At 48.0% G+C, this 23,828-nt stretch overlaps 10 protein-coding genes across 10 annotated transcripts; 3 read left to right on the top strand and 7 right to left on the bottom strand.

Annotated features, from left to right (window-relative positions):
- Positions 1–485: 485 nt before the first annotated feature.
- Positions 486–2,252, bottom strand: F5147DRAFT_414148 (DNA repair protein endonuclease SAE2/CtIP C-terminus-domain-containing protein). The gene is made up of 6 exons (XM_041429690.1): positions 1,747–2,252; positions 1,537–1,695; positions 1,412–1,484; positions 1,215–1,353; positions 855–1,159; positions 486–801 (listed from the first exon to the last, which is right to left on the bottom strand). The coding sequence occupies exons 1-6, from the start codon at positions 2,081–2,083 to the stop codon at positions 765–767; spliced, it is 1,050 nt and encodes a 349-aa protein (XP_041296975.1). The 5' UTR covers positions 2,084–2,252; the 3' UTR covers positions 486–764.
- A 166-nt stretch (positions 2,253–2,418) lies between these two features.
- F5147DRAFT_743727 (NUDIX hydrolase domain-like protein) lies at positions 2,419–3,426 on the top strand (the record flags this gene model as incomplete). Its single annotated transcript, XM_041439621.1, has 7 exons — positions 2,419–2,471; positions 2,520–2,568; positions 2,625–2,676; positions 2,734–2,835; positions 2,901–3,035; positions 3,085–3,218; positions 3,310–3,426. The coding sequence occupies 7 exons, from the start codon at positions 2,419–2,421 to the stop codon at positions 3,424–3,426; spliced, it is 642 nt and encodes a 213-aa protein (XP_041296974.1).
- F5147DRAFT_414157 (SDA1-domain-containing protein) lies at positions 3,083–6,315 on the bottom strand. Its single transcript, XM_041429691.1, has 9 exons — positions 6,044–6,315; positions 5,831–5,985; positions 5,481–5,783; positions 5,294–5,426; positions 5,150–5,248; positions 4,542–5,090; positions 4,398–4,490; positions 4,066–4,347; positions 3,083–4,013 (listed from the first exon to the last, which is right to left on the bottom strand). Exons 1-9 carry the CDS (start codon positions 6,233–6,235, stop codon positions 3,564–3,566), a joined length of 2,256 nt encoding a protein of 751 aa, XP_041296973.1. The 5' UTR covers positions 6,236–6,315; the 3' UTR covers positions 3,083–3,563.
- On the bottom strand, positions 6,205–7,284 carry F5147DRAFT_414247 (uncharacterized protein). The gene is made up of 4 exons (XM_041429692.1): positions 6,824–7,284; positions 6,692–6,773; positions 6,521–6,644; positions 6,205–6,470 (listed from the first exon to the last, which is right to left on the bottom strand). Exons 1-4 carry the CDS (start codon positions 7,157–7,159, stop codon positions 6,407–6,409), a joined length of 606 nt encoding a protein of 201 aa, XP_041296972.1. The 5' UTR covers positions 7,160–7,284; the 3' UTR covers positions 6,205–6,406.
- Positions 7,169–9,051, bottom strand: F5147DRAFT_569593 (P-loop containing nucleoside triphosphate hydrolase protein; the record flags this gene model as incomplete). Its single annotated transcript, XM_041430956.1, has 6 exons — positions 7,169–7,719; positions 7,776–7,834; positions 7,888–7,930; positions 7,980–8,013; positions 8,061–8,474; positions 8,533–9,051. 6 exons carry the CDS (start codon positions 9,049–9,051, stop codon positions 7,169–7,171), a joined length of 1,620 nt encoding a protein of 539 aa, XP_041296971.1.
- Positions 9,052–9,277: 226 nt separating this feature from the next.
- F5147DRAFT_414250 (uncharacterized protein) lies at positions 9,278–10,547 on the bottom strand. The gene is made up of 5 exons (XM_041429693.1): positions 10,461–10,547; positions 10,249–10,411; positions 10,127–10,187; positions 9,425–10,073; positions 9,278–9,379 (listed from the first exon to the last, which is right to left on the bottom strand). Exons 2-4 carry the CDS (start codon positions 10,321–10,323, stop codon positions 9,550–9,552), a joined length of 660 nt encoding a protein of 219 aa, XP_041296970.1. The 5' UTR covers positions 10,324–10,411; positions 10,461–10,547; the 3' UTR covers positions 9,278–9,379; positions 9,425–9,549.
- A 105-nt stretch (positions 10,548–10,652) lies between these two features.
- Positions 10,653–12,570, top strand: F5147DRAFT_414099 (Nuf2 family-domain-containing protein). The gene is made up of 8 exons (XM_041429689.1): positions 10,653–10,887; positions 10,941–10,987; positions 11,042–11,275; positions 11,325–11,685; positions 11,737–11,880; positions 11,932–12,126; positions 12,180–12,258; positions 12,306–12,570. The coding sequence occupies exons 1-8, from the start codon at positions 10,666–10,668 to the stop codon at positions 12,359–12,361; spliced, it is 1,338 nt and encodes a 445-aa protein (XP_041296969.1). The 5' UTR covers positions 10,653–10,665; the 3' UTR covers positions 12,362–12,570.
- Positions 12,460–13,968, bottom strand: F5147DRAFT_630058 (uncharacterized protein; the record flags this gene model as incomplete). Its single annotated transcript, XM_041432766.1, has 6 exons — positions 13,766–13,968; positions 13,640–13,711; positions 13,191–13,582; positions 12,718–13,143; positions 12,621–12,659; positions 12,460–12,564 (listed from the first exon to the last, which is right to left on the bottom strand). The coding sequence occupies exons 1-6, from the start codon at positions 13,923–13,925 to the stop codon at positions 12,460–12,462; spliced, it is 1,194 nt and encodes a 397-aa protein (XP_041296968.1). The 5' UTR covers positions 13,926–13,968.
- A 389-nt stretch (positions 13,969–14,357) lies between these two features.
- On the top strand, positions 14,358–16,723 carry F5147DRAFT_769711 (kinase-like domain-containing protein; the record flags this gene model as incomplete). Its single annotated transcript, XM_041441061.1, has 15 exons — positions 14,358–14,501; positions 14,561–14,673; positions 14,732–14,796; positions 14,847–14,920; positions 14,969–15,164; positions 15,213–15,243; positions 15,378–15,501; positions 15,553–15,612; positions 15,666–15,761; positions 15,823–15,857; positions 15,910–15,953; positions 16,018–16,065; positions 16,119–16,126; positions 16,179–16,202; positions 16,256–16,723. 15 exons carry the CDS (start codon positions 14,358–14,360, stop codon positions 16,721–16,723), a joined length of 1,530 nt encoding a protein of 509 aa, XP_041296967.1.
- A 55-nt stretch (positions 16,724–16,778) lies between these two features.
- On the bottom strand, positions 16,779–23,720 carry F5147DRAFT_769710 (armadillo-type protein; the record flags this gene model as incomplete). The annotated part of the gene is made up of 19 exons (XM_041441060.1): positions 16,779–17,044; positions 17,098–17,326; positions 17,382–17,538; positions 17,588–17,750; positions 17,797–17,922; positions 17,975–18,098; positions 18,163–18,576; positions 18,626–18,979; positions 19,020–19,193; positions 19,247–20,521; positions 20,576–20,950; positions 21,003–22,049; positions 22,099–22,803; positions 22,853–23,008; positions 23,061–23,120; positions 23,169–23,217; positions 23,272–23,495; positions 23,546–23,629; positions 23,685–23,720. The coding sequence occupies 19 exons, from the start codon at positions 23,718–23,720 to the stop codon at positions 16,779–16,781; spliced, it is 6,018 nt and encodes a 2,005-aa protein (XP_041296966.1).
- Positions 23,721–23,828: the final 108 nt, after the last annotated feature.

Raw genomic sequence — 23,828 nt, 5'->3', positions numbered from 1 at the left:
TCAATGGTTCCATCACAGAATGTGCGTCATTGGAAAATCCAAGATCATGATACTTTCCAAGCGACCGTGGAACGCGTAACAATCCTGAGACTCGGTGCGGTCCATCACAACATTAACTACAAACGCCCGCAAGTCAATGACAACCAAGAACAACCAAAGAAGACAAAGATTCACCGTGAGACTGAAGCAAGTGGTTCGAAAGCCTAAAAAGACATAGGTCACCGATAATTGTACTTGTATCTTGAAGTAGTGTCGCTAGCGCGTTTGAAGACTGTAGTAGTATTAGAGTATGCAGAAATAAAATTGGGGACGAGAAAACTCTGTGGAAGCCGGAACAAGGTAAATAGTCGGCAACGCCGACCCCTAGTAAAGTCCAAGAAATGCAGGATAAACGTGTGTCATGGTCAGTATACGATGATGCTGAGGGTCAAGGATCTACAGCTGGAAATACGATAGCACTAGTTGATGTGCGGACTGACGGGAAAACCTAGGTAACCTTCTATGAGTGGAACCAAGGGCGATTGCGTAGACGTTTGAGGTTTTGGGGTCAGTCATACTTTCTTGTGATCGCGATGCTTAATTGGTGTGCCTCCCTGATGTCGTCGACAGAATTAAATCCTAACATGGAAGGCAGTTGAACTATGAGGAAGATATTGTGATCCATTCCGCCTTGCGTGATGTGATATCGGGTCAAGTTCTTCGTATCGTCCCGAGGACAAATATCTATGATATCACCTGATGGCCCTGCCAGGAATATTATATACTCATGCTATCCGTTCGACATATCTTCCCTTGCCACTCCTACGCGATGGCATCAGTTCAGAGAAGTCTGGAGAATATGGATGTTAGCATACCGTGCTTCGTTTTCAACCTCTACCAATTTCTGTGCATACATCTCTGCGGCACGTCGGTTGATGTCGCTTGTCTCTTGCGTATCAGGGAAACCGATGTCCCAGTAGCCGGGTGGTGTCTTGGCACGATACCAATGGTGCCGATGTCGTGATATCTCTTTCTTGTGGTGTTCGATACCTTCGCGGTTTTCCTTACAGTCTGAGAGGCTGTCAAAGGATAATCGACGTTTCTTAGTAGGTGTTGAAGAGGGTGAACGCCAAAGTGGTTTCTGGAGAGGTTTGGGCAGTGGTCCAACGCCTTCATAGTACTATTTAGGACGCATGGAGATTGAGTAACGATGTTTCGAGAAATGAGACACGCACACTACGACAACATTCACAATCGTCAGCAAGCATCTGTTTTCGCCCCTCGCGGCTCTTGACCACTTCATCGTACTGAAAGTCCACGCCGTGATTGCGTTCTTTGCTTATAGTGAAGCGTGAATTGATAGTGGTCGCATCACTGTTGGTTTGAAATCAGGGAGTCAGTGAGCAGCAAGCATGGTCTTGCGGGGACTTACGTAGCCTGGGCATATCTCCCGCGTCTCTTGGGTGGATCTCGACGCAAGGTGGTACTCTGTAAGACAGACGTGCCTGCATCAAGATTGGTGAAGTTGCCAAAGTATGTGGTTTGATAAGCACGCACCGGCTGCTAGTTCTTCGTCAGTAGAGTGTTCGTGTATCGGGAACGGGGGTTTGAACGGAGTGGCAGACCGCATCCCAACTTGCGTTGAGATTGTCGTTTCTCTACGCGAAGCGTGGAGAGTTGATGGTACCTCCTGCTGCCCGCCCATAGCATCAGAAGCTAATGTAACATCAGTTGAGTATAAAGACGCGTGAAAGCCTGTGTACGTACACGTCTTGGACGTTTGCTTCTCCTCCTCGTCAAACGCACTCAAGTCCGGACCTATTTCTTCAAATTTGCGTCGTTTGTCGATACTAGAGGCTCTCCGATAGACATCATAGTTACTATCCTTCAGTAACGGATGCACCTCCTTGCCACAATCGGAACTCTTGCAAAGCCACTGCTTGACAGTTCGCCACTTTTTGTAGTCGGTCTTGTACCTCTCGGCGGCACGCTCTTTGGCGGCAAGTAGGGCATCATACCGGTGTTGGAGGTGTGAAAGTTCGGCCTGCAGAGATGATATCTTCAACAACAATGTAGACGTGTCATGAGTGTTGGAAGCAGACATTCAAAAGTATCGATGCATGTAACACGGAACAGTGAGCAGTGAGCGCTTGAGCGCTAGTGAACACGGTCGTAAATGACCATTGTCTAATCAAGTAGTATGCAGAATATTATGTAATGGTGGCCTTTCGGTGAGTTGCAATCCATGCGCAAAGAAATAACTAGGAAATAGCTAGCTAACAGCTAGGCTATTCGATTACGGTTGAATTTTGAAAGGTTGATGATTATAAAGGGGACATCCATATGTTCTCCGTTAGACTTGTACGGTCACATCCACCGTCATCTATCGTCGGGCCTGCGATCATCCGAGTCAGACAGAATCTGAAGCTTTTTACTGCTATGCCTGCCGCCAAAGTCATCAGTGAAGAGCCTTTGGACAACAAAGACGCGAAGTGAGAACGTTATTTGTGGAGGTCAACTAATATCTCATTCGTGCATAGATGGATCCGTCTCAAGAAGATTCATTACACTGATCAAGACGGAAAACAGGTATATTTATTAGTATGCTCTCGGGGGCGTGACGATCTCATTCATTCATCGGTAAGAGACTTTGGGAGTCTGCTGAGCGCACAACTCGCAAGGATTCTGGAATAGACGGTGAATAACATCTGTGCTTCCTCGTTATACAACTGCACAAACGCTCGTCCTTTACAGGCGTTGCTGTCCTCGCTGTCCTTCGTTCCAAGACCAAGGCTTTCCCCCTCTCGACAGTCATTATAGAGCAATACCGTCCTCCTCTCGACAACATCGTTATTGGCATGCTACACTTCCCTATCGTTGTCAATCTATTCCCTACTCACTTTGTTCTGTTTCGGTCATAGAACTCCCTGCTGGTCTTGTCGATGCAGGAGAAACAGCCGAGGCAGCAGCCATTCGAGAATTGAAGGAGGAGACAGGATACGAGGCCGATATGACTACCGAACCCGAGTCCTCGCCGATCGTTGTCAGTGACCCAGGTCTGTATATTCGGTCAGATGTATTGGTGCACATTTAAGACAGTTGTAGGAATGACTAATTCCAACATGAAACTCGTGGTTGTAAGTGTCCTCCTAGAAGATAAACTCGAAACTCCTACCCCGTGTCTTGATGATGGGGAACATATTATCACTCGCGTCGTAGAGCTAGACCAACTCGATACCGTGCTCAAAGGTGAGTCTCGCTCTTCGATGGAACGTGTTCCTGATCTTGAAATTCTCAAGCATACGACAAAAAGGTGACACTATTGAGCAGGAAAAGTACAGACTTCACTCACCCAACACACAGGGCTTTGTAGTAGATGCTAGGCTCTCTCACTTCGCAGCTGGTTATGCAATGGCGAAGAGGATCAGTATCGGCGCATTCCCCTGAGACGTTAAGGCAAGTGTCCTGACAGTATTTGGTCTCGCATGATGGACCGAATGATAGAGAAAAGTGGATCATCGCTTGTCCGGCATTCAGACTAGCGACACGTACAACATTGTTATTGGCTAGCATCATACTATGTACTAGTGATATGATTTTTTTGCACGTTCAATGTGTGCCCTCAACTTCTGCTGCTTCTCCCTCAAGGACGCCTTCTTCTTTCCCCGCACCGCACCGCTGCTCAATATCATCATAATCGGCTTATTCCTTGCCTTCTCGCGATTTGTGGAGCTGCTTGGAGACTCTTTATTTTTCTTACCCTTCAGCGAGCCGTACTTTTCTCGCCCTTCCCGACCTTTTTCAATACTTGCTATGCGTTCCGCGTAGTCAGCTTTAGCCTTTTTGCGCGGACCAAGGATATCGTTCTCAGAAACGAATGTGCCATCAGATGGCCCAGCTTGCATGGCCCTCTTGTTAGCTTCAAGGGCTTCAAGCTTCCGTTTCGCCCTGGAACCACCACCTGATTCAATGGCTTTTGTGGCAGCCTGTATGCGCAGGTCATTCAGTAATGCAAAGTCTGCCGGCGTAAGGATCTGTAATACATGTCAGAGTGTCGCACGAGGGGTAGAAGGAATAACAGTTCACTTTAGTAGTTGCCAAGGTTGAAATTCGATTGGGGTTTGAATCAATCTCTGGATCGGTCTCCCCAGGCGGCTTGGGAGCTGACTCCCGCTCGTCTTCACTATCACTAACTTCTACGTTATCACCTTCTGAGTCGACAGCTATCCATCCTTCAGACTCAGATTCCGAATCGGAATCGGTTTCGACATCCCAGCCTTCCCAAGCGGCCGCTTCATTGTCCTCCGCGTGATTATTGGCACCGCCCATCTCCTCTTCGCGAAGTTTCATCAGGTGGTCTTCCAGAAGCTGTCGAGTGGTTCAGACATATTTTTGAGCGTAAAAGAGGTCCACATTACCATTAATCCTTCGATGTCGACTGCAGCATCCGCACTGTGTCCAAACGGCAGTGGTTGACCACCTTTGCTCATACCTATACTGGCATCTTTTCCCTACAAGAATATTCAACGTTGGCAATGGAGAGTTGAAAGGGAACCGCTTACTCTCTCCCGGCGTTTGAGCATACCAGGATTCACCTCTCGGTACAACTGCAACAATCCTCTTGCAGCAGCTGTAACTGCCTTATCTCGACTTCTCCTATACTCTACAAGGTCACCCAACAGATCTTCCTCCATTGCCCATGGTTGTCTTCTACAAACCTCCCTGATTGAGTTGATTCCTGCAGCAATTACCTCGCTTCCTACTCCAGGATGCACAAATTCGGCTGCAAGCTTCTGCACGACCGGAGTCAAGGCATCTGGTGGCGTAAGATCGTGGACAGACTGCGCCAGCGCAACGAGAATCGACGGGACGCGAAGTTGGTGGTAGGTGAGGTATTTGACAATGTAAGTATAGAAGCTTAAAACGCAAAGTTTATGAGCGCCCATCACCCGCGAGAGGAGCTGCATGATGAGAATTTTATGTTCAAGTGAAAAACGTTTGTCATAGCGACTTAGATTGTCATATAACTTCTCAGCAAACGTCTGTGGGTCATTGAGAAGTTGGAGCGCCGGAAAATTCGGTGTCGTGGGGGCATTTTTGTTATACTTTTTCTGTATACGGATTAGCAATGAGATGGAGCCAGAAAAGCATTTCTGAATAAACGGGGTACCTTCTTTGCAGCATTGAGTTGTTTCTGAAGCTTTTTATCATCGCCCCGTCTCTTTTTGTTGACTTCACGACGATGGTGAAGAGCTCTGACATCAGGACCCTGAAACAAGTGTGAGTGATATTCTGGCAAGGAGACGTTACCTACCTCATCATCCTCATCGTCACTGTCTTCCTTTTCGTCGTCACTTCCTAGAAAGAAGTGAATCGAAGCACTCTGTACCTTCATCACAGGATGAAAGCATCCAAGCGCAACGATAGACACAGGTTTAGCGTCAGTCCTATTGAGGATGGAAGTCAATTCTATCTAGCTGCATCAACGATAAGTGGCGTACCATATTCCCTTTCGCCACAACTCCTTTGTCAATATCACTGCCCACATAGCGTCCTCCCCATTATTGGCGGTTTTATCACTCGTGGGACCTGCGGATCTGAGCTTTCCCTTATCTCCAACGACTTCAGCATCCATTCCCCGTTCGACCATGGTAAAAAGCATGGCTTGCACAGCACGATTCAGTTTGTGATTTTTGGTTCGGAGGTTGGCAGTACGGATATCGGAGAGAATAGTTTTGCGGATAAAGGCTCGCAAAGTGGAGGAGGTTGTACGAGGGAGGAGCGGAAAGAGGGACTTGAGGAGTCTAGATCGAAATTTTATTTAGAGGACATAATCCATCAAGGCACTTACTCAATGGATGTAATGACATCTTTGTTGCGCAACATAACAAGGTTTTGAACGAGGGTTTTTCTGGTATCGGGCGTGAGGGTGCCATAGTTTTCGAGGAGAAGGGTAGATAAATGAGATGGAAAATCTTTGGTTTCCTTGGGATAACATTGTGCGACCTGGAATTGCAATATCATCAGCGAAGTAAGAAAATTGTAAAAGATCTTTAAGGCGCACTTGAGATATAAATGAGACTAGTTCACGAAAATGCTGAGCCTGTTCATCAGGATTTATCTGACATATCTGTCTGATACTGTCGTAGTGGTTCCATTGCTGTAGGAACTCTTCCTTGTACGCCACTGGGTCACGTTTGATGAGGTTTTGCAACTGAGGGAGATTTGAGGTGAGAAGGACGCCACGACCACCCATTACAACAGACAGTTAGATGCTGCGAGTGAACAGCAGCGACAATAGACAATCTCCAAGGAGAGCTCGAGGCTAACAGGAGAATATTTGCAGCTTACATCATCTGTTAATACCTAATTCTTGTAATCAATCCATTGTAGTAATTGTGGTAAGTAATCCAAGCGAAAGAGTAGACTACAATGCCCCATTGAAACTAAAAGTATCACGCAGATCAGAAATTCGAGCTTGCGTTTTGGAGCTGTATTGATTCATCACTTTGATGCCAGCAGAAATTGCATTGTCACTCACCTCGAAGCTGTGGTTGATATAGCATTGAAATAAGCAGTCCAGAAAGACTTGCCAAAAATCGCTGCTTTCTCGCGCGATTTTGGTTCATCCGAGTTTGTTATGAGCTCTTCGAATGACGCACGATCTAGTAGGGTAAGTCTGGTTCAAGCCTCACTCATTGCAGATACTCACCTTCTATGTCGATGAGCGAGAGGAAATGAATTGTTTCCGTAGCGAGCACGTCATTTTCATGAAGGACATGTTCTTTCGCAAGCTTTGAATGTAAATCTGCCAGTGACTTTGTTTCGACAAAAGCACTCTCACCTTTTCCCTTACCGCCAGCATTGCCGTGAGACGCGCCTGATTGTGGTCCTGCGGCTCGGTTGTGGTTGTAGGCCCTGTATCTGCAGCGTCTTTGATCGGTTCGAAGTCGGACACGGGTTCAGCTTCGTCGTCGTCTTTGTACAACGGCATATAAGCCGCTGTGCTGGGACCAGCCTTCATCTTCCCCTTGGCTCTCGCGGGGGCCTTGGAAGAAGCTACATTCTTCGCAGCTGAACGTGATGGTCCAACGCTGGGGGGGCCATTATCCCTAAATGTCAGTTCAACGGGGAGGTTGCCGCTGAGGCACGCATCCGCTTGCGGACCAAGCTTGACCATAACATCAGGTCACCAACAAAACGAAGACTGGGCCTTAATTACCTTTAAGTAATCATTGGTCCAGCCAGACGCAGAGGCCTCTCGTGCGATCGCAAAAATATCAGCACCTAGCATCGCACTTATTATACGGTCGCCATCTACTCCCTTGCCCACCCCAAACAATGACAATTGGTCATGCCCACTCTCACGAACCTTCGCCCGGTTCCGACCCGCGTATACATCTTTGAAATGTCCGAGGGCGATCCTATCCATGGAGGCTGCCATCTCTCCGAATAGTCGGATTGCCTGCTGCGCCTCCAGGGTGTACAGCTGGCGAAAAACTGTTCCACCTCTCGAACAGTTGTCACAACCTTTCGGGCAAAGGTGGGAATCAAAACGCTCGTTGAAATGCGCGAGGATTAATGATCGTCGACAGTCAGCCTCGTTGCGGCAATACTGGGCCACCGCTGAGAGATCTTCCAGTTGTCGCTTTTTCTCCTCCGGAGTCCGAGCCGGTCCTTTATCGTTGCGGTCGCTATTGATCAACTGATGTCGTGACACAGCGTCCCTGTGTGCATAATCTGGAAGAGTATAATACATCAGGCAGCGTAGCGTAATCACCATCGAAGTCGCTTACAAAGAATGCAGTCTGCCGGATCGCCGTCGCGTCCAGCGCGTCCAGTTTCCTGGTAATACCTAAGACGGTAAGCAACTTCTCAATGAAGCGTACTTGTAGACTCGTGACGTACCCATCCATCGACTTCGGTAACGTTGAGTGGATTACGAAGCGCACTATTCGATGCGGTCAGACAAAGTCCGGAGTGAACAAACACAACTTTACCATCCGGTTTGTCGATTCCCATCCCAAACGCGATCTAAGATAACGTCAGAACTCAATGATGCTACACTGTGAGTACCATACCGTTGCTACAATTATCTTGCAACTGCCACTTTGCCATTCTTCTTGAGTGGTGCTGCGCTCTTGTGAGTCCATACCGGCATGGTAATGTTTGGCAGATAAACCATAGTCGTTTCGCAGTTGCTCAGCAAGTTCCTCACACTCCAACTTCGAGAAACCGTACACAATGCCAGTATGGGTAGCATGCTGTGACTTGATGAAACCAGCAATGGCTTGAACCACCTTCTTTTTCGTAGACGGTTTAGGCTGTACTGCATAGTACAGGTTGGGGCGGTTGAAAGACTGCATCAGGCATAAGGGGTCACGTAAACCTAAGCGTGTTCGAATATCCTGGATCGCGGTCTTGTTCGCGGTTGCGGTGAGTGCCATGATAGGCACATCACGGTACCGCTCACGCAGCATATGGAGCTCTGCATACTAAAGATACAAATAAGAACTTGTTAATGCACTCATGGACCAAATTGTGCAAACTTACAGCATCGCGAAAATCCCGCCCCCAGCTCTGAATGACATGTGCCTCATCAATGACAAAGCGCGCGATTTGCTTGTCTTCATACAGTTGGGCTAGAATATCTTGCATGGCATTGCTCTCGCGTAGCTTTTCGGGAGTGATATAGCAAATGTCGGGTTTTTGCTGGCTTCGAAGGCGACGCATGACATCCCGCGAGTCGTCTACGGTCCTTAGGGAAGACATGCAGTCAACATTAACGTGCTTCTCTCGCAAGGATGCCACTTGATCGGCGATGAGTGCAACGAGTGGTGATATGACAAATGTTACTCCCTGGGTCCTACCAGTCTTACAGACTGCAGGAAGTTGATAACAAAGACTTTTCCCACCACCGGTGGGCATTAGGACGAAGACATCCTTTCCGTCCAGCGTGGCGTTGATAGCTTCAAGTTGGTTTTGCCTGAAGGAGGTCAGCCCAAATACGCTCTTCAAGGCCGAAACTGCCTCGGCATAGTAAGGGGTTGATGTATTATAGAGGCGACCCATCTGCACAGAGGGAGTGCATGGTGCATCTGCACAATCGAGCGTCGGAGTAGTCGAGGTTAAGGTATCCAGTTGCAATGTTGAAGGCTCGTCAAGGCCCTCCCAAAGATCATCGCTGTCAGGTACAATTAGGGTCTCAGCTGATACGTCAGTATCTTCTGGCTCAAGCGGGCCGTCGACATCGATATCTTCTGGTTCGAGGGCACTCGCGAAATCGGTAGGCGCAGACGGCGCAAGAATAGATGTGGATGGAGCTAAAGCCGGCTCGCTGATAGGGTTGAAGCGAGCCAGGCGTTCTTGGATAGCTTCGATGCGGCCTTCGATGTGAACCCTACGTAGAGTAAGCAGGGAAGTTCACACAGTACAGTACACTCACAATAAAAACGAGATTTCGAAAATGTCTAACGGCTTGTTCCCGTGTTCTGATATTGCTGCGAGTAAATAATCGCGGACTTCGCGGTTTCGGGCAAGTATTAGTTCCAGAAACCCTCGCGATCGCTGTTAAATATATATCAGAGTTACGGAGATGTAAAATAAGAGACAACAAACGGAGTCTAGGTCCATATTCTTGACGAGCTGAGTACCTGCATCAGATTGTGCAGTTTCTGAAGAGGCTGGTAGTGCAGGAAACAGATCAAGGCGAGATGGCATATTTGAAGCAGGGTTTGGGTTCGATGCTTCGACATCGCTTGGGATTTCAGGCGTCCATTGTCGAGGAACGGCGCGAGATATTCCCTTTGATGACAAAGGAAGAGTATGGAAAATGTTTTCTTTGTTAACGCGATTACTTTCCTTGAGCCGCTTTGAGGCTGATTGTTGAGCTCCGTCGGGAACATCAAGGGGCTGACGCTTTCTAGAGGGTACTGGACCTTCCATAATCTCGATGGTGGGTTCACGACATAAATCGATTAGATCCCGGTGAAGCGGAGCGGACAGTGGTGCTGTACGAGGGTTCATCATCTTCCTGCCAAAATTTGGTGTTGCGAATGATGGAAGTGGAGAACTCGAGCCTGATGTTTGGCGAACTGCGAGTTACTTATATAAATAGCTGTTGTCTTCGTCATAAATATATACTTACCATTGGGATTTGAGAAAGAGTGAGAAACGCCCAAGGCTGGCTTGAACTTTGATGATGAAGCCTGACAACAGGATCAGAATGATGGGAAAAGCAATGGCCCGCTCGAATTTGCAATGGCATACCTTTGGCAATATGCTACTCGAGATCATGTTTGCGGTCCTCCTAACGCTGTCTAGGTTACTCTGTGTCCCCGCCATCTTGATAACAGGGATGAGCAGATAAGAATGACCGGAGGAAGTACTTGATGGCAGGCCGACCTATAAGTTGTCGGCGTGAGACGAGTGGCTGAAAAAGTCAGTGAGACTGGATTGATTCGGATAATCGATAGCGATACAAAAAATTGCCTCGAGGTCAAGTTGTAACGCGCGCGGGTCACGAATTCGAATAGTCTAGCAGCACCAAGAACGGCTCTTGTCCCATTCATTAACGTAAAGTCTGATGTGCGGCTCGTCCCGATTCCCGAAGCGCGTCAGTCACACGTGACCGCGACGTGCATATTAGAGTCGCGTTCATCATCGACGACGACGACAACAACGATCATGTCAGGGCAATACTGGTTCCCGAATATGCCAATACCAGAGATTATGACGGCTCTATCAGAATGGGGCTTGAGTGTCAGCAACGAGCAACTCGTCAGGCCCTCCTCTGACTTTGTCACTGGCGTGTACAACGCCTGCTTGGAGCAAGTCACGTCCATATCTCCAAACGTGCTTCACAAACCAACCCAACGTGCGCTGGCCTCTCTCGATGATGCCAACCCCGTGCGTGCGTTGATTATATGCGTGGCCATCTGTATCTAATTGTGCGTACTCAGGATCTCTACAACAACGCTATCTCACACAATATCATGCTCTACCACCTGTAAGATATGCCCTCTCTTATTATTATTATTTTTATTGACACAAAAACGAGCAGGACTCGCTTTGCCACTTCTGCACGCATTATGGACTTCAGCTCACGAGACCTGTCCGCACCAGAGCCGGAGCGTACACGGTTCATTCTCTCAGCATTTATCAACTTTGTCAAGTTCGCAGAGCAATGCACCACATTTATCAGCAACGTCCGAGAAAAGTCTGCACAGGTTATAGAAGAGCGCGAACAAGTTATCCAGGAACTCTCAGAAATTCAGCACAATCTCGCAGTGCTCAAGTGAGATCCTTCATTTATCTCTAGCATCCCCTTAGCTCACGATTCGTAGAGCACAACGTGCAAAGGACGAGCCAAAATGCGAACAGCTCAAGGAAGAGAATGCAGCCATGACGACCCAACTCCTTGCGGCGAAAGAGGTTCACACAGGACTCACCAAGGAGATTGAGAGTCTAAAGATTGAAAGGGCGCATCTCCAAGCTCGAAACGAAACTGTCAATTCGGAGTCTGCTCTCCTAATGGACAACAATTCCCGTACCCGATCGCGCATTGTGCAGTCTCCGGAGCGTATTAGGCGTAATATCATGACTATGGGGACCACAGCTATTGAAGATAAAAAGACGGTTGCATTGCACGAAGCAAAGGCACGAGATCTACAGGCCAAAATTTCGGCGCTCGTGAATATTGAAAAGGTCACATTCCTCGCTGTGTTCAGTGTGGTTTTGTCTTAATTATCCAGTCAGGATGTCCGATCATGTATTGAGCAGCTACAGACGACAGAAAAGGAGGTACAGCTCCTCGAAGGATCACAAAAGGAGCTCGCAGAACTCAAAGACAGTCTTGAGTATAAGAAAGTCGAGCGTGGCGAGCTGCAGAAGAAAACTGAGGTAGGTCACGACATATTCTTTCAATTACACGTGCTAATGCGTGCTCCTCAGCGAGTACATAAGCAACTTGGAAACGCGCAGGAGAAGCTTGAGAGGGCGCAGAGACACGCAGAAGAGAAGCGACAGGCCAGTCAACAGACGGTTGAGCGCCTCCAGCGAGATTACGAGAAGATGGACATCGAGCGGCGAGAAAACGACAAGCAAGTGGAGGAACTCAGGATGGAAGCGGGCGACATAGAAACAAAGGTGGGTCTTGGGTCTTGGCCCTCTCACCCTTGCTTCCTAATGGACCTTTGCAGATGGCGGAGCATCTGAAGAAGAGTGAAGCAGAACTCAACGAGCTACTCACAGAGTATTGGAAGCTCCGCCACGAGACAGGTAATTTTTTTACTCTGTGTTTACATTTATCACTCAATGATATCCAGAGGTATACATGGAAACACTCGCGAATAAACTAAACATGAATGTTTCTTCAGATTGAGTACCTGCCGGGCCTTGAAGCCTCGTAATATGTAGGTCAACTTGTATTTATGGTATTGTATCGAATTACATGGTCAGTGGCAATGGGGCAGGACAAAATCATCGTTTTTTCCCTTTCTGTGTCATCTTTAGTAGGCAATTTTGGCAATACCATTTCTTCGTTGAACTGGGGACTGCACTAAGGCCAGTACACGGCAAGTGGAACTGAAAATGAGTGTTAGAAATCGTTAGGGGAACGCCTGATCGATCGATCCGCTTACCCATTCCAACTTGCAAGTATCGCTGTCACAAGCGATCATCTATAATACAAGCCATGTGAACTTCATCCAAAGTAAAGTCAAACACAACGCTACGGACCGTCTCGTATGACACCTGGTTACAATAACAATACCTCGGCTCGTTCGGATCTGCTTGAGCTTGAGCTGGAATCTTCAGCTTCACACTCCTCGTCGTGCGAGTGGCTGGTATTTTCAAAACTTCCTCAGGAAGTGGTGGCGGAGTCTCAGATTCTGGCTCCGGTTTCTTGCGCGCCTTTCTACCCCTGCCGGGTCTCACAGACTCTGTAGATGGCTCTTCTGTAGATTCTTGAAGAAGGATGGTGGAAAGCTCTGGGGATAGTGAGGGCGTAGGGCTACGTTCCATACGGGTCGGGCGTACCCAGCGCGGTACGACAAGATCAGGAAGAAGTATCGGCGCGAGATGCGTCCCTGGACGAATTCCAAGAGAGATGGATGCCTCTTGCTCCTTGATAGCTTGATCCAAAAGGCGGATATGTCGGTCAACCTGTGCGACATATTAGATATATAAAATCGGAAGAAAATCGGGAGTACCGTTTCATAAGCAGTTTGTGCAATATTCACCTTCTCCTCTGATGCACGGAGGGCCTCTTCTGATACCTGCGCGATATGTTGCAGCAATATCCGAGTTGTTTTTCCTGAAGAGAGTGGCTCGATAGATAACTCCAGACTTGGTGTGATAGAAGCAACAGGTCTTGCATTATGTGTGTCATTCAGTACTTCAACGGGCGAGTCAATGTTGACTTGTTCGTCTCGAGGTGGCAAGCCTGCTGCCTGAGGCGAATCCTGCATGGCCTCTGGATCTGACGTAGCTAGTATGGTCATCTTGCTCTGCTTTGCATCGAAGATCATACCCCGCCGCGATGTAAGTTGTATACGCAGCGCAATATATTTTCGCACATTGTCCAATAAGTCTGCATGGTAGGCTGGAAATGCACAGCTACAACTTGATCATACACGAGAGGGAACTTGGTTACACGTACTGTTACTTTGGTCATCTAGTTCACGTATGAGTGTGTACTGGCGGTGAAGAGACAATGGAAGTTGCTCGAGTACTACGACATCCAGTTCAGTGGATTGTTCTATCAGAATAATCTTGATTGGCGTACTTTCATGATGTTCCTCCTTGAATGCATCCCAAATCTCGAGTTCCTTCCTCCGTTCTTCGGAGTTATGTTCTTCTCCAGCAGTATCAGAATCCGACGCACGCTCTTCGTAGCGCTCCTCCTCAGCAGGAACAGCCTGAGAACGTCGACGCTTGCGAGACATAATAGTGTTTCACAAATTCGCGGACCGCTGCGGACCTTGCTCGACAACAACTGAACACGTGACTAGTTAGGCCTTTAGGGTTAGACTGAACCTCGCAGTGCGTGGCCAACACCTGGCAGTACTGCTAGTTTCAACTGCAAATTCTCAACTCCACTGCGTTTCCTGTGGGGGATCAGGGCACCGATATTCGCAATTGAAGGTTTCCAGCTATGGTTACAGAAGTTATCGAAATGCATATTATACTAGGCGGCACAATCTGCAGCGCGTCTGGAACACAAGGAAGTCAACTGCAGATGCGTACGCCGCATGCATGCACAGCATGTGACTGGCTGCCCGGAAAACACGCAGAGAACTCCCCCATAACAAAGGCTTTGTATTCAGTCTCATGATACTCCCGTGTCCATACTCCCTTGTCTTATAGGAATTTCTCTTATGAGCGTATTTAACACTATCGTGAACCCAACACTGGGAGTTCTCGAGATAGCAGGTGCTGCATCAGGTGTTCCGTACGTCCAGGGGGCTGGGATGGCACTCCAAGCCATCAACACCGCTTGCAACCAAGTGGCCATCCACAAGGTGCGCTTTTCTCGCTTTAAAACTTACTCCAACTTAAGACACAACATCATCTCTGTCAGCGCAAGTCTGCCCAACTTGCTGACAGATGCACCTCGTTGCTGAACTTGATCAGTGATCACGCAGTTGGACCCGCTAGCGATGAGATGCGATCATCCTTAGAAGACGCTGAATTGTGTGTCGTTTGGCTCCCTAATCTTCCTGTTGGAAAAATGTTCATACCATCGAGACAGTGTTCTGTATGCTGTACGAGACCGCATACAAAAGTGGTCACGATATAGCAAAGTGAAAAGTTTCTGTACGTGTCGCGGCTATCATGAGCTCCCATGCGCTCACGCAATGCCTTAGTCAAGAGCTCTCAGATAGAAAACGACTTGGATAGGTGCCAGAACGATGTGAACGCAGCTATGGAACGTCTGCACGTAAGATCACTCCTGCTACTTGTGTTCATATGTCGAAGCTTTTGACAGGTCAAAAATCCCCTATCTGTCCTGATCATGCAGAAACAATCTATGGACCTCATGAAAATGAATCAAGATCGCATCGAGGAAAAGCTGGCACAGCTGATGATATCCCCACAACAGATATTGGACGCAGTCCAACGGCACAATGCTGGCGGTCGGGATGCCCTTGATCTCATGAGAACCGGTCAGGAGGCAAGTTCTGGTAGCGCTTGATGTCTCTCTTTCTTCGATCCTCATTACACCTTTACAGCGCTTGATACAACTATGCTTACAGTTACCGCGTGAGAACTCCCAGTCACCGGACCGAACGTTACTTGGGGAACCGATGGTTGAATCCCCATCACCCTCCCGTTCTTCCTCGCTAGAAATGACGGTGCAAACTCAGATACAAAGTGCTTTGACAGATTTACGGCAGCCTCACAAAAATCCCTCCGACACTCAAAGTCTTGAACAATCAGGTCAAAAAGGTCAGCGGATCCACTCCGATATGCTCTGGAACGTACAGCGACATCTGGCAAGGAGAAATGTTAGGAGAGAAGGTAAGCTGGTCCTTGAAGATGCTACGTGACTGGATGACTGATACCTTCAAGGTCGCACTCAAAACCTTGCGCAATATCACCGACCGTACGAAAGCCAGAAGAATGACCAAGGTATGTCGTAGTCTTCGTTTACATGACTCAACTATCATTAACGTGTTGTATAGCGCTATGAGCACGAAATGAATGTGTGGGAAAAGCTTAAACACGACAACATTCTGACAATTTACGGTGTCATCACCAACTTGGGACCTCTTCACATTGTAAGATCTCTGCCCCTGTAATTATGTTTATCACCTGATAAAAATTTTACGCTCCACGCAGGTGTCGACGTGGCAAGAAAATGGCAATGCACTAGAGTATGTCATGCTGGAATGCAGCACATCCCCATTCTTACTTAATTGCGCTCAGATATCGCATCAAGAACCCTGACATCAACCCCCTTACTTTGGCAAGTATGCTAGTAGCCTGATCATTGCCTCGAAACTGATCTTGATAACACTCAGCTCGCACAAGCAGCAAGAGGCATCGAGTATCTTCATGGATGCAACATTGTACATGGAAATCGTGAGTGCATTTATGTACTTCGTGGGGACAAATTGTTCTGACTTTATGAGTAGTGAAATGTGTAAGTCACTATGATTCACAAGCAGATATGTTCGTTCACAGTTTCGGGCCAGAATAATATGCTGGTCTCCTCCGAAGTGCGTGACCTTCTCCACTTTAGTTAATAGGTCTGACTCAGTTTTCGATGCAGGGTGTAGTATGCATTGGTGACTTTGGGCATACTCAGGTCCTAGACGAAGTGCTCGGGAGGGAGGAATTCACCGCTTATACTGGGTCCTCCAACGTGCGTTGGAATGCTCCGGAACTCCTGGGTGGCGATGATGTCAAGCCCACCAAAGCCAGCGACGTTTTCGCGTTCGGAATGTCTATCCTGGAGCTTGTAACCAAGCAGGCACCCTATTCGCATAGAAAACGTGATCTCACTGTTATCATGGACATCAACGACAGACATTTACCTCTTCGTCCAACCGAGCCGGAAGATGTCTCGCGGTGGATGCATAATGAACTATGGGAAGTTTTGAATAGATGTTGGTGTTTCTTGCCTCAGGAGCGGATGGATCTTGGAGAAGTCACAATCTGTCTTGAGGGTCTCGCCAAGTACCTTGGGAATCATCCAAATTGGCAGACGGAAGAGGCTAATGTTGACATTGTTCAATGAGATGTTGTCCTCGCGTATATCATGATCCACGCATGTACATATGTTAACTACTTTATCAAAATGATCTCAGGGAGATCTGCGGCTTCATACTCTGCTGCACTGTGCCCGCGGCGCCTTCAACAGCCTTCCGAATTGACATCTCAAGTACTTCCCGCACAGAGGGGTCCAGCTGAGTAGTGGCCTCTTTGAAGGACGCAGGCGAGCTAGCTGCCAGGGAAAGCAAGTGTGCTATGCCACTAGAATGTATCGTTGATGGAGGCATCTGAGATGGGCGTAGAAGTAATGTGATTGTTGGTAGCAGTACACTCAATAGACGGGAACCTGCACGATTAAAGTCAACTACTTAAACCAAATCCGTGGGTACTGGTACTGACGTTGTTCCTCTTTAGCCAGCGAGACGAGTGTCGCAAATGTTTTCCAAACCTCGTCTATCGAGATGGCTTGCTGTTCTGACACTGTTCCGTCATCCACTCGAGGTACCATTTTGGCAACATATTGGATTAGTGCGGGAAGAAGCAGCCGAACGCAGGCTCGAAGAAGTTCACTTCCAGACGCAGCGATTGCAAGAGTTTTGGCGCAGTGAACGGCCACAAGAGCCATCTGCTGAACGCAAAATCGCTCAGCGACACGCATTAGAAGTATTGAAGAAAAAGGATACCTGGTCGCCTTCTTCAAGCTTTTGTGATATAAGGAAGAACAAGTGCTCCACCACATCACGAGAAACCGCCACTTGTGGAGGAATGATGGTCAAGATGAGCACCGCCGCGAGAAGGTTAGTCTTGACTTTTCTCGACGAAATTAAACCTTCGCGTCCCCTGTGTTGCTTTAGCCCTCCACAGACATGCAAGTATTTCAAAAGCAAACCTCATCTCATCCGCGTTCAAAAGACATGAAGACAACAAGCCATGGATAAGCTTCCCGTAACGTTCGCGGACACTAGGATGACATGGAATGGCCAGCAAGGATTTGAAAGCCGGAAGAGTGGGAGTTATCAAATCCGCTTCCGATGTTTCATCTTTCAGCAGTTCTGAAAACGGGTTATGCAAAAGAAATCGCTGATGAGAGTTTCGTACCGCCATAGAGAACGCAGCCTATTCCCCGTACATCTTCTCGAACAACAAGTTCTGTCGTCGAGGCAATGAGGTGGAAGGCACTCAGGGAGCCAGAAATCATCTTTGCAATATCAGACAGATCGCCTTCTGCAAGAACATGGATCGTGTTGTGCGGCAGCGTCAAGGTCAAAAGACTTACTTATCGATGACGTTCCTGGATTGTGACGAGAGTGTCGAATGGTGTAGGCAAAAATCTTGAGACAATGAGTGGACACTGAATCGGGAAGAATGGCTGTGTTGCTTTGACTCTCCTTGCTGCTGGACTGCGTGTAAATTTCTCGTGAAGAACAATTTGTGGAAGACTCGCCTGAGGTCGCCTCCAGGTACATATTGGCCGAAGTGTTTGGCAAAAGTGGTCAGGACAGTGATCAGGTGAATGAGTACCTCTGCAGATTCTGTCATAGCGATTCGGTGACTGAGACTCATGAATTCTTGAAAGATAGTAGGCTCCAAAAGGGCTTTCCCAGAATAGCGAGGATCGAGAAGGCATTTCAGTGCCCCCAGGCAGGCAATCACCGTGTCAACTCGTGAACTGGTGTCTGGCGAGGACGTCGCGAGAGCTTCATATATAAGGCCAAAGAGGGGGAAGAAAAGGGGCGCTGGCCCTTCTGCCATGGAGTCGATACCATTGACAGATGATCCCACCTCCTTCCCAAGGATGGCAGCTGAAATGGATTGATCGGAGCGATTCATGGCGTTCGCGATAGCTTGTAGGATAGTTGCCCAGGAAGAAGCGTAGTACTGAAAAGGTGAGATCCGTCGATAATAATCGATCGAGATTGAAACTTACAGGGAGTAGGACTACTTTACCCAGGCTTGCATACGACGGGTCTAAAGCTACCGCTGACGCATCGTGTATGAATTCGGAATCTGCCCGGATGACAGCATAATCGCGAAGGCTTGCAATCCATTGCGGTGCCAAGATCGATCTGTATGGTTTGATGACATCCAGAAGGTACGTCTGCTCAGAACTAGCAATTTCTAGACGAGCCCACGCCGAGAGGATAGAAACCCTCAACATGCCTGACGCATTTGGGCTCAAGTCCACAAAATTGCCCATAGTTAAATTGCCAGATTCTTGAAAAGCATGAATATCTATATTGATGAGATATTTGGATATGCCTACCGTCAACCTCTCCGAGTGCTGTTGTAAGTTGTTTGAGAATTCTCCCCATCCGACTTACATCTTTGACAACGCCACAGCCAACAAATACTGCACAGGCATCGATGGCAGAAGACAGAATTTCAGGAGTGGAATCTGGAGAGAAGGCGGGAGTAAGTGCAGCCGTGATAGGTGCTTGATGTTGCTCAAGTAGGAGAGCGTCTGGATAGTCAGGATCTGGGGCCTGGCAAAACACCTATTGAAAATACATGAAAAGAAAAGTGACAGAAATCACAACAGTGCACCTACTTGAATGACATCGCGTAATACGACCAATCCTTCTAGTCGTATCTCTGTGACATATGCTGCAGATGCTGTGAAGGCCATTTTGATCAAATCTGGGACACGAGACACAAGGAGGCCGTTCACTGGAATGCCGTGGCTACGAGCGAAAGGTATGTCGATGTGCTCTCTGCGTCCAAAGCGTGCAACTAGAGTGCAAATTTCGTGTAAACATCGCAGTGCAAATAGTTGCGTCCTCCAGCGTGACGTAGCAACCATGGATATGTTGCTTTGCCGCGTGTCATCGTTTGACATGGATGCACTCAACGATTGACCTTCGTCATCCATGAGACTGTTGGCTGTATTGACCACTTTCTGGGAGGCATTTATGCGCAACATAATCCTCTGGCAAAGGTCAATCCAGGCGGATGGATTGTGAATCGCCGTCTGAAGTAGCCAACTTGAAATTACGTTTCTGACTCCATCGATCGATGGGTCACCGTCTAACATTCCAAACAAATCCTCCACAAGGCTATCTCCACCCAATCGAGACATTGCTAGAGCGTCTTTCTGAACCAATTGATAAAGGGCATCGATTGCTGCGAGTTTCAGGCATCTTCTAGGTGAACCAAGGTGCCTTCTGAAACGATTCACGATCTCGGGAACGTCCACATGCTCGGGAGCAAACATGAGGAGATGCTGGATGCACCTTATAGCTTCCACTAGGATGGGCTCATCATCTTCCACCGAAAATTCGTGGACAAGGTCAAGTACAATTGTTCTCGTCCTTGAAGAGTCGTGAACATCAGGGCCGAGAATGGTGATGATCGCATCCAGGATATAGCAGACAAGGGGGTAAGCTTGCAAGTCACCACCAATATTGGCGTTGTTCAGTGTCCCTCCCTCGGCCTCGTGAGTGTCCGACAGGTATATTTTGAGTAGCATTCCCAGGGTGCTTGACACGAATGGAGCGAAGGCCAAACTAGCAGCGTTAATGACATGTCCCAGTGCGCGGAGGGACCAAAAGTGGACCAGCGGATGAGAATCATTGCTCAATGACATGAGAAGGTTCACTGTTGTTTTTAAGATAGGGGCTGCCGCAAGTCCACCGACATGGCTGTATAGAGACCCAAACGCAAGCGCACAACCAGCTCGACCTTGGGGATCTCGGTTGCTTACAATGTGATCAACCAACACCTTGGTTTGACTCGTCAAAAAGGAGCTTCCAGAAATGTTGGCAAGGCGCCCAATGGCCTCGCTACTAGCAGATCTTAGGGCGGGGTCACCATCCACAAGAGCATCCTGCAAGTGAGATTAAGAACACATGGTCGAACCACAGGTTAAGAGTAAACTTACTTTCAAGAATGCTCCAAGAGCTGTAGTGACTTGAGAATGCCCAAGGGTATCCTTAGATTGACGATGATACGAGATCATCGCAACACGCAATGTTCGTACGATGGCCACGACGCTATTCAACATTACAGCGGTCCTCCTCCCAGCGTTCTTATCAAGCTTCGGAGACCGATTGGACTCTATCAAGTGATTGATTGTCCGCAGAGTGGTGCTCAAGTCCTGGGCTGGCAGCAACTGAGAAAATAGTTCGATAGCGGCGTCACAGACTGACGACACAGGTGGTGGAGCATTGAAAGACCAGCTTTCCTCTTCTGACGGGTTTATCATAGAAAGTGAAAGTGTATCGTGCTCGCACGCTCCTAGTATCGGCTTGCGTAGCTAGATGCGTAGATCAACATCGGCAGGAAGATTCACACATGAAATGTCTTACCAGGGCACTTATTGAGTGTTCAATGCTATCACTGTTGCTGTGACCACGGCGAGGATTTTCAGACATTGTGCTTTGGTCAATCCCGTCTTCAGATGTTTCAAGTGTAGTGAGTCCATAAGCATAACCATCTGTCATCTGCCAGATTGAAGTGAAACTACCGGAGGTAGACGCAATTGAGGCTTGCATTGCAGATATGTTATCGATATCGGGGCCCGCAAAAACAGTAAGGACGGACTGCAATAAGCTTGATTGGACAGAATCCGTCAAAGTGGAAGTTCCAAGAGCGGAGAAGCATTGGTATGCTCTACGTCGAAGAGAAGCCTCGCGAGTCCGAATAGATGGCCCAGTATCTTCAATCACCGAAGGTCCAGAAACTTCTTCGATACTCTGTGACAAGAACACATTTGAAAATGAGAGAGCATTTCCAAGCAGAGATGAGATTCTCCGGGCGACGTCGAGAGTGGTGAGTTGGCTATTGTGAAGCAAAAAACAAAGGATTGCTCCAAGTGCACTTTCACGGACATGCAGGAGAAACTTCCACTCGGCAGCTGACCGGCCTGAAACGTTGTCTTTCGCAGTAGGTTTCGGTAATGTATTACGCCAAAGTACCAGTAGCTGAGGTAGATGTGAGCGGACAAAATTTGGTCCAAGCAGCATCAGCGATGCAATCAACGTCCAGGCAACTTCGACCTCTACTGCTGCAATATGAACATCATGGTCACTAGCGCGCTTAAGGAGTTGAGTGGCGGTGTCAAGAACGCTGGCCGACACATCAAAAGACACGTATAGGGGGCGATGTGGCACAATGGCGACAAGAGCTGCCAAACCATAGGAATGACCAAGTGTCCGGCGATCAATGTCCGAAGGAGCTGCAGGAGATTGAAGGGATTCAATGTCGCGTTGTAAAGACTCCGCGATCGCCAACATTGCCTTCGGTAGACGGAGGGGGGTAGAATAGCAGAAGCAACGAAGGGTCCAACTCGCATTGACACGAACCGAGTGACTGGGATGCGTAAGCAGCGTCATCAATGGCACAGAGACAGCGTCCTACGCCGAATTTAGGAATGAACCAAAGTTACAACTTCACAGGACTTACCTGAACCGGCGGAGGTGCATTGCCTAGTTGTTGCAACAGACCTGCAACCTCCTCCAGTGCTATTGTTAGGATGGATGAAGATGGAGCCACCTGCCCCGGCATTAATGCTGGCCATCTTTTCAAGTATGACGAGGAAAGATCTTGAATTGCAGCTATTTGTCCCTGCTCAGTCAACATTCGTAGTGCTATTAGCTCCCGTAAAAGAGCGCCGACTAGCTTCCGGATGAAGAGTTTGTCATATCTCGTGGCTCCATTCTTGGGATAGGAGACGATCTCGGTCATGAGGTGACTGACGAGTAGGGAATAATTGGATTCCACAAATACTGGCCCGAGTTTTGCCAGTAGTGTGACGTAAAACATGAAGATTCCCGCACGGGTTTTGCGGCTGTGAGCTTTGTTAAACTGGGTGGAGATTTGTGATAGCATATCTCCTGGCGTCAAAAGGATTTTGGTGTTTTCGGCTGCGATATGTGCAGGAGTAGAGATATCGGAGTCTTCTTGTTCCTTCTTGCCTTTTTGTGATTGCTCTGCGACTGCCACAGCACGTTCCATTTGAGTGGCTGCGAGCATATGTCCCACTAGCTGCGCCAGCGATTGCGTTGTCACCTGGTCACTGTGTTCAAGACTTTTGACGCAGACGTTCATGATTGACTCCACATCTGCAAGTGTGACGGAGTCTTCGGGAGTATAGACGATCGTTAAAACCTGCGCACGTTTCAGTGTACAAGATGCAGTTCACGGGCAAGAATCTCACAGCAGCAGCAGCTCGCTGGACGGGAAGAGCTTTATCTGTTAAACCGTTCTTCATTTGCTTGATTATGTCCTTTGCAAGGGAGTCACTCAAAGCCTTCTTGGCTGAAACCAGGGCTTTCCGGAGCATAGTGAGCGCATGATATCGGACGTGCGGCGACTTTGATAGTAATGAGAGAAAAAAGCGAACAACTAGTAAATGTCCTACGCACCGCAGATGACCTCAATGTTTTTATGGCGATGGTGGCGGTTTCAGCCATAAAGGACATAAACTGCCTCAGGCCATCAGAACGCTATTGAAAAAGAGGGACATATCGAACCTGGGAGCCGAAGGCCTCCATCAATTCTCCAATCGTCCAGAATGCGGCGCTGTAAGCGGAATGTCATTCAACAATACTGATAAAGCGTGGATTTTGTGCTGACATCCGAGTCGAATCCTTATCCGTGGCTTTGATGTCAGAGGCTGGCTTTAGCAACACCCTTAGCGTGTCAAATAATGACCTGGATTCTCCACGATGATACAGGACTAGAAGGCATCTTGCAGCTAGATTGCGAAGCGGACGACCAGGAGAAGGGTATGGCTCCGAAGGTATGAGCACCTTCAGTAGCGTAGCTTCTACTGAAGCTTGCGTCTCCTTGAGCGTTTCCTGCAAAATGTGAAATCGTAGGGAAATACAGTCATTATGAATTCACATACGGTACTCGCATGTCTGAGACTTCTCTCCAGATTCGACAACCACTGAAATAAGTAAAGCTCGCCACTGTCGGCTGTCAATTGATTCTGCCTGTTGTGTAAGTAACCTTTCACGTCTACTGCGGATTAATGTATGACATACCTCATCTAATTCTTCGATTTCCCCCTTGGATTCCATAATCCGTGACGACGATCAAATTCAATAACTTTTAGCTGCAGCACTATAGTTTGAGGCGCGAGGAAGCGATGTACTTCTCGGCCAGTAAGTGATGCTAGTAGTAGTAAA

The sequence above is a fragment of the Suillus discolor genome, assembly GCF_016758755.1.
Source record: "Suillus discolor strain FC423 chromosome Unknown F5147scaffold_8, whole genome shotgun sequence".
Classification (NCBI taxonomy): domain Eukaryota; kingdom Fungi; phylum Basidiomycota; class Agaricomycetes; order Boletales; family Suillaceae; genus Suillus; species Suillus discolor.
The sequence above is the reverse complement of the archived record's forward strand: the minus strand, read 5'-3'. Positions and strand labels throughout refer to the sequence as shown.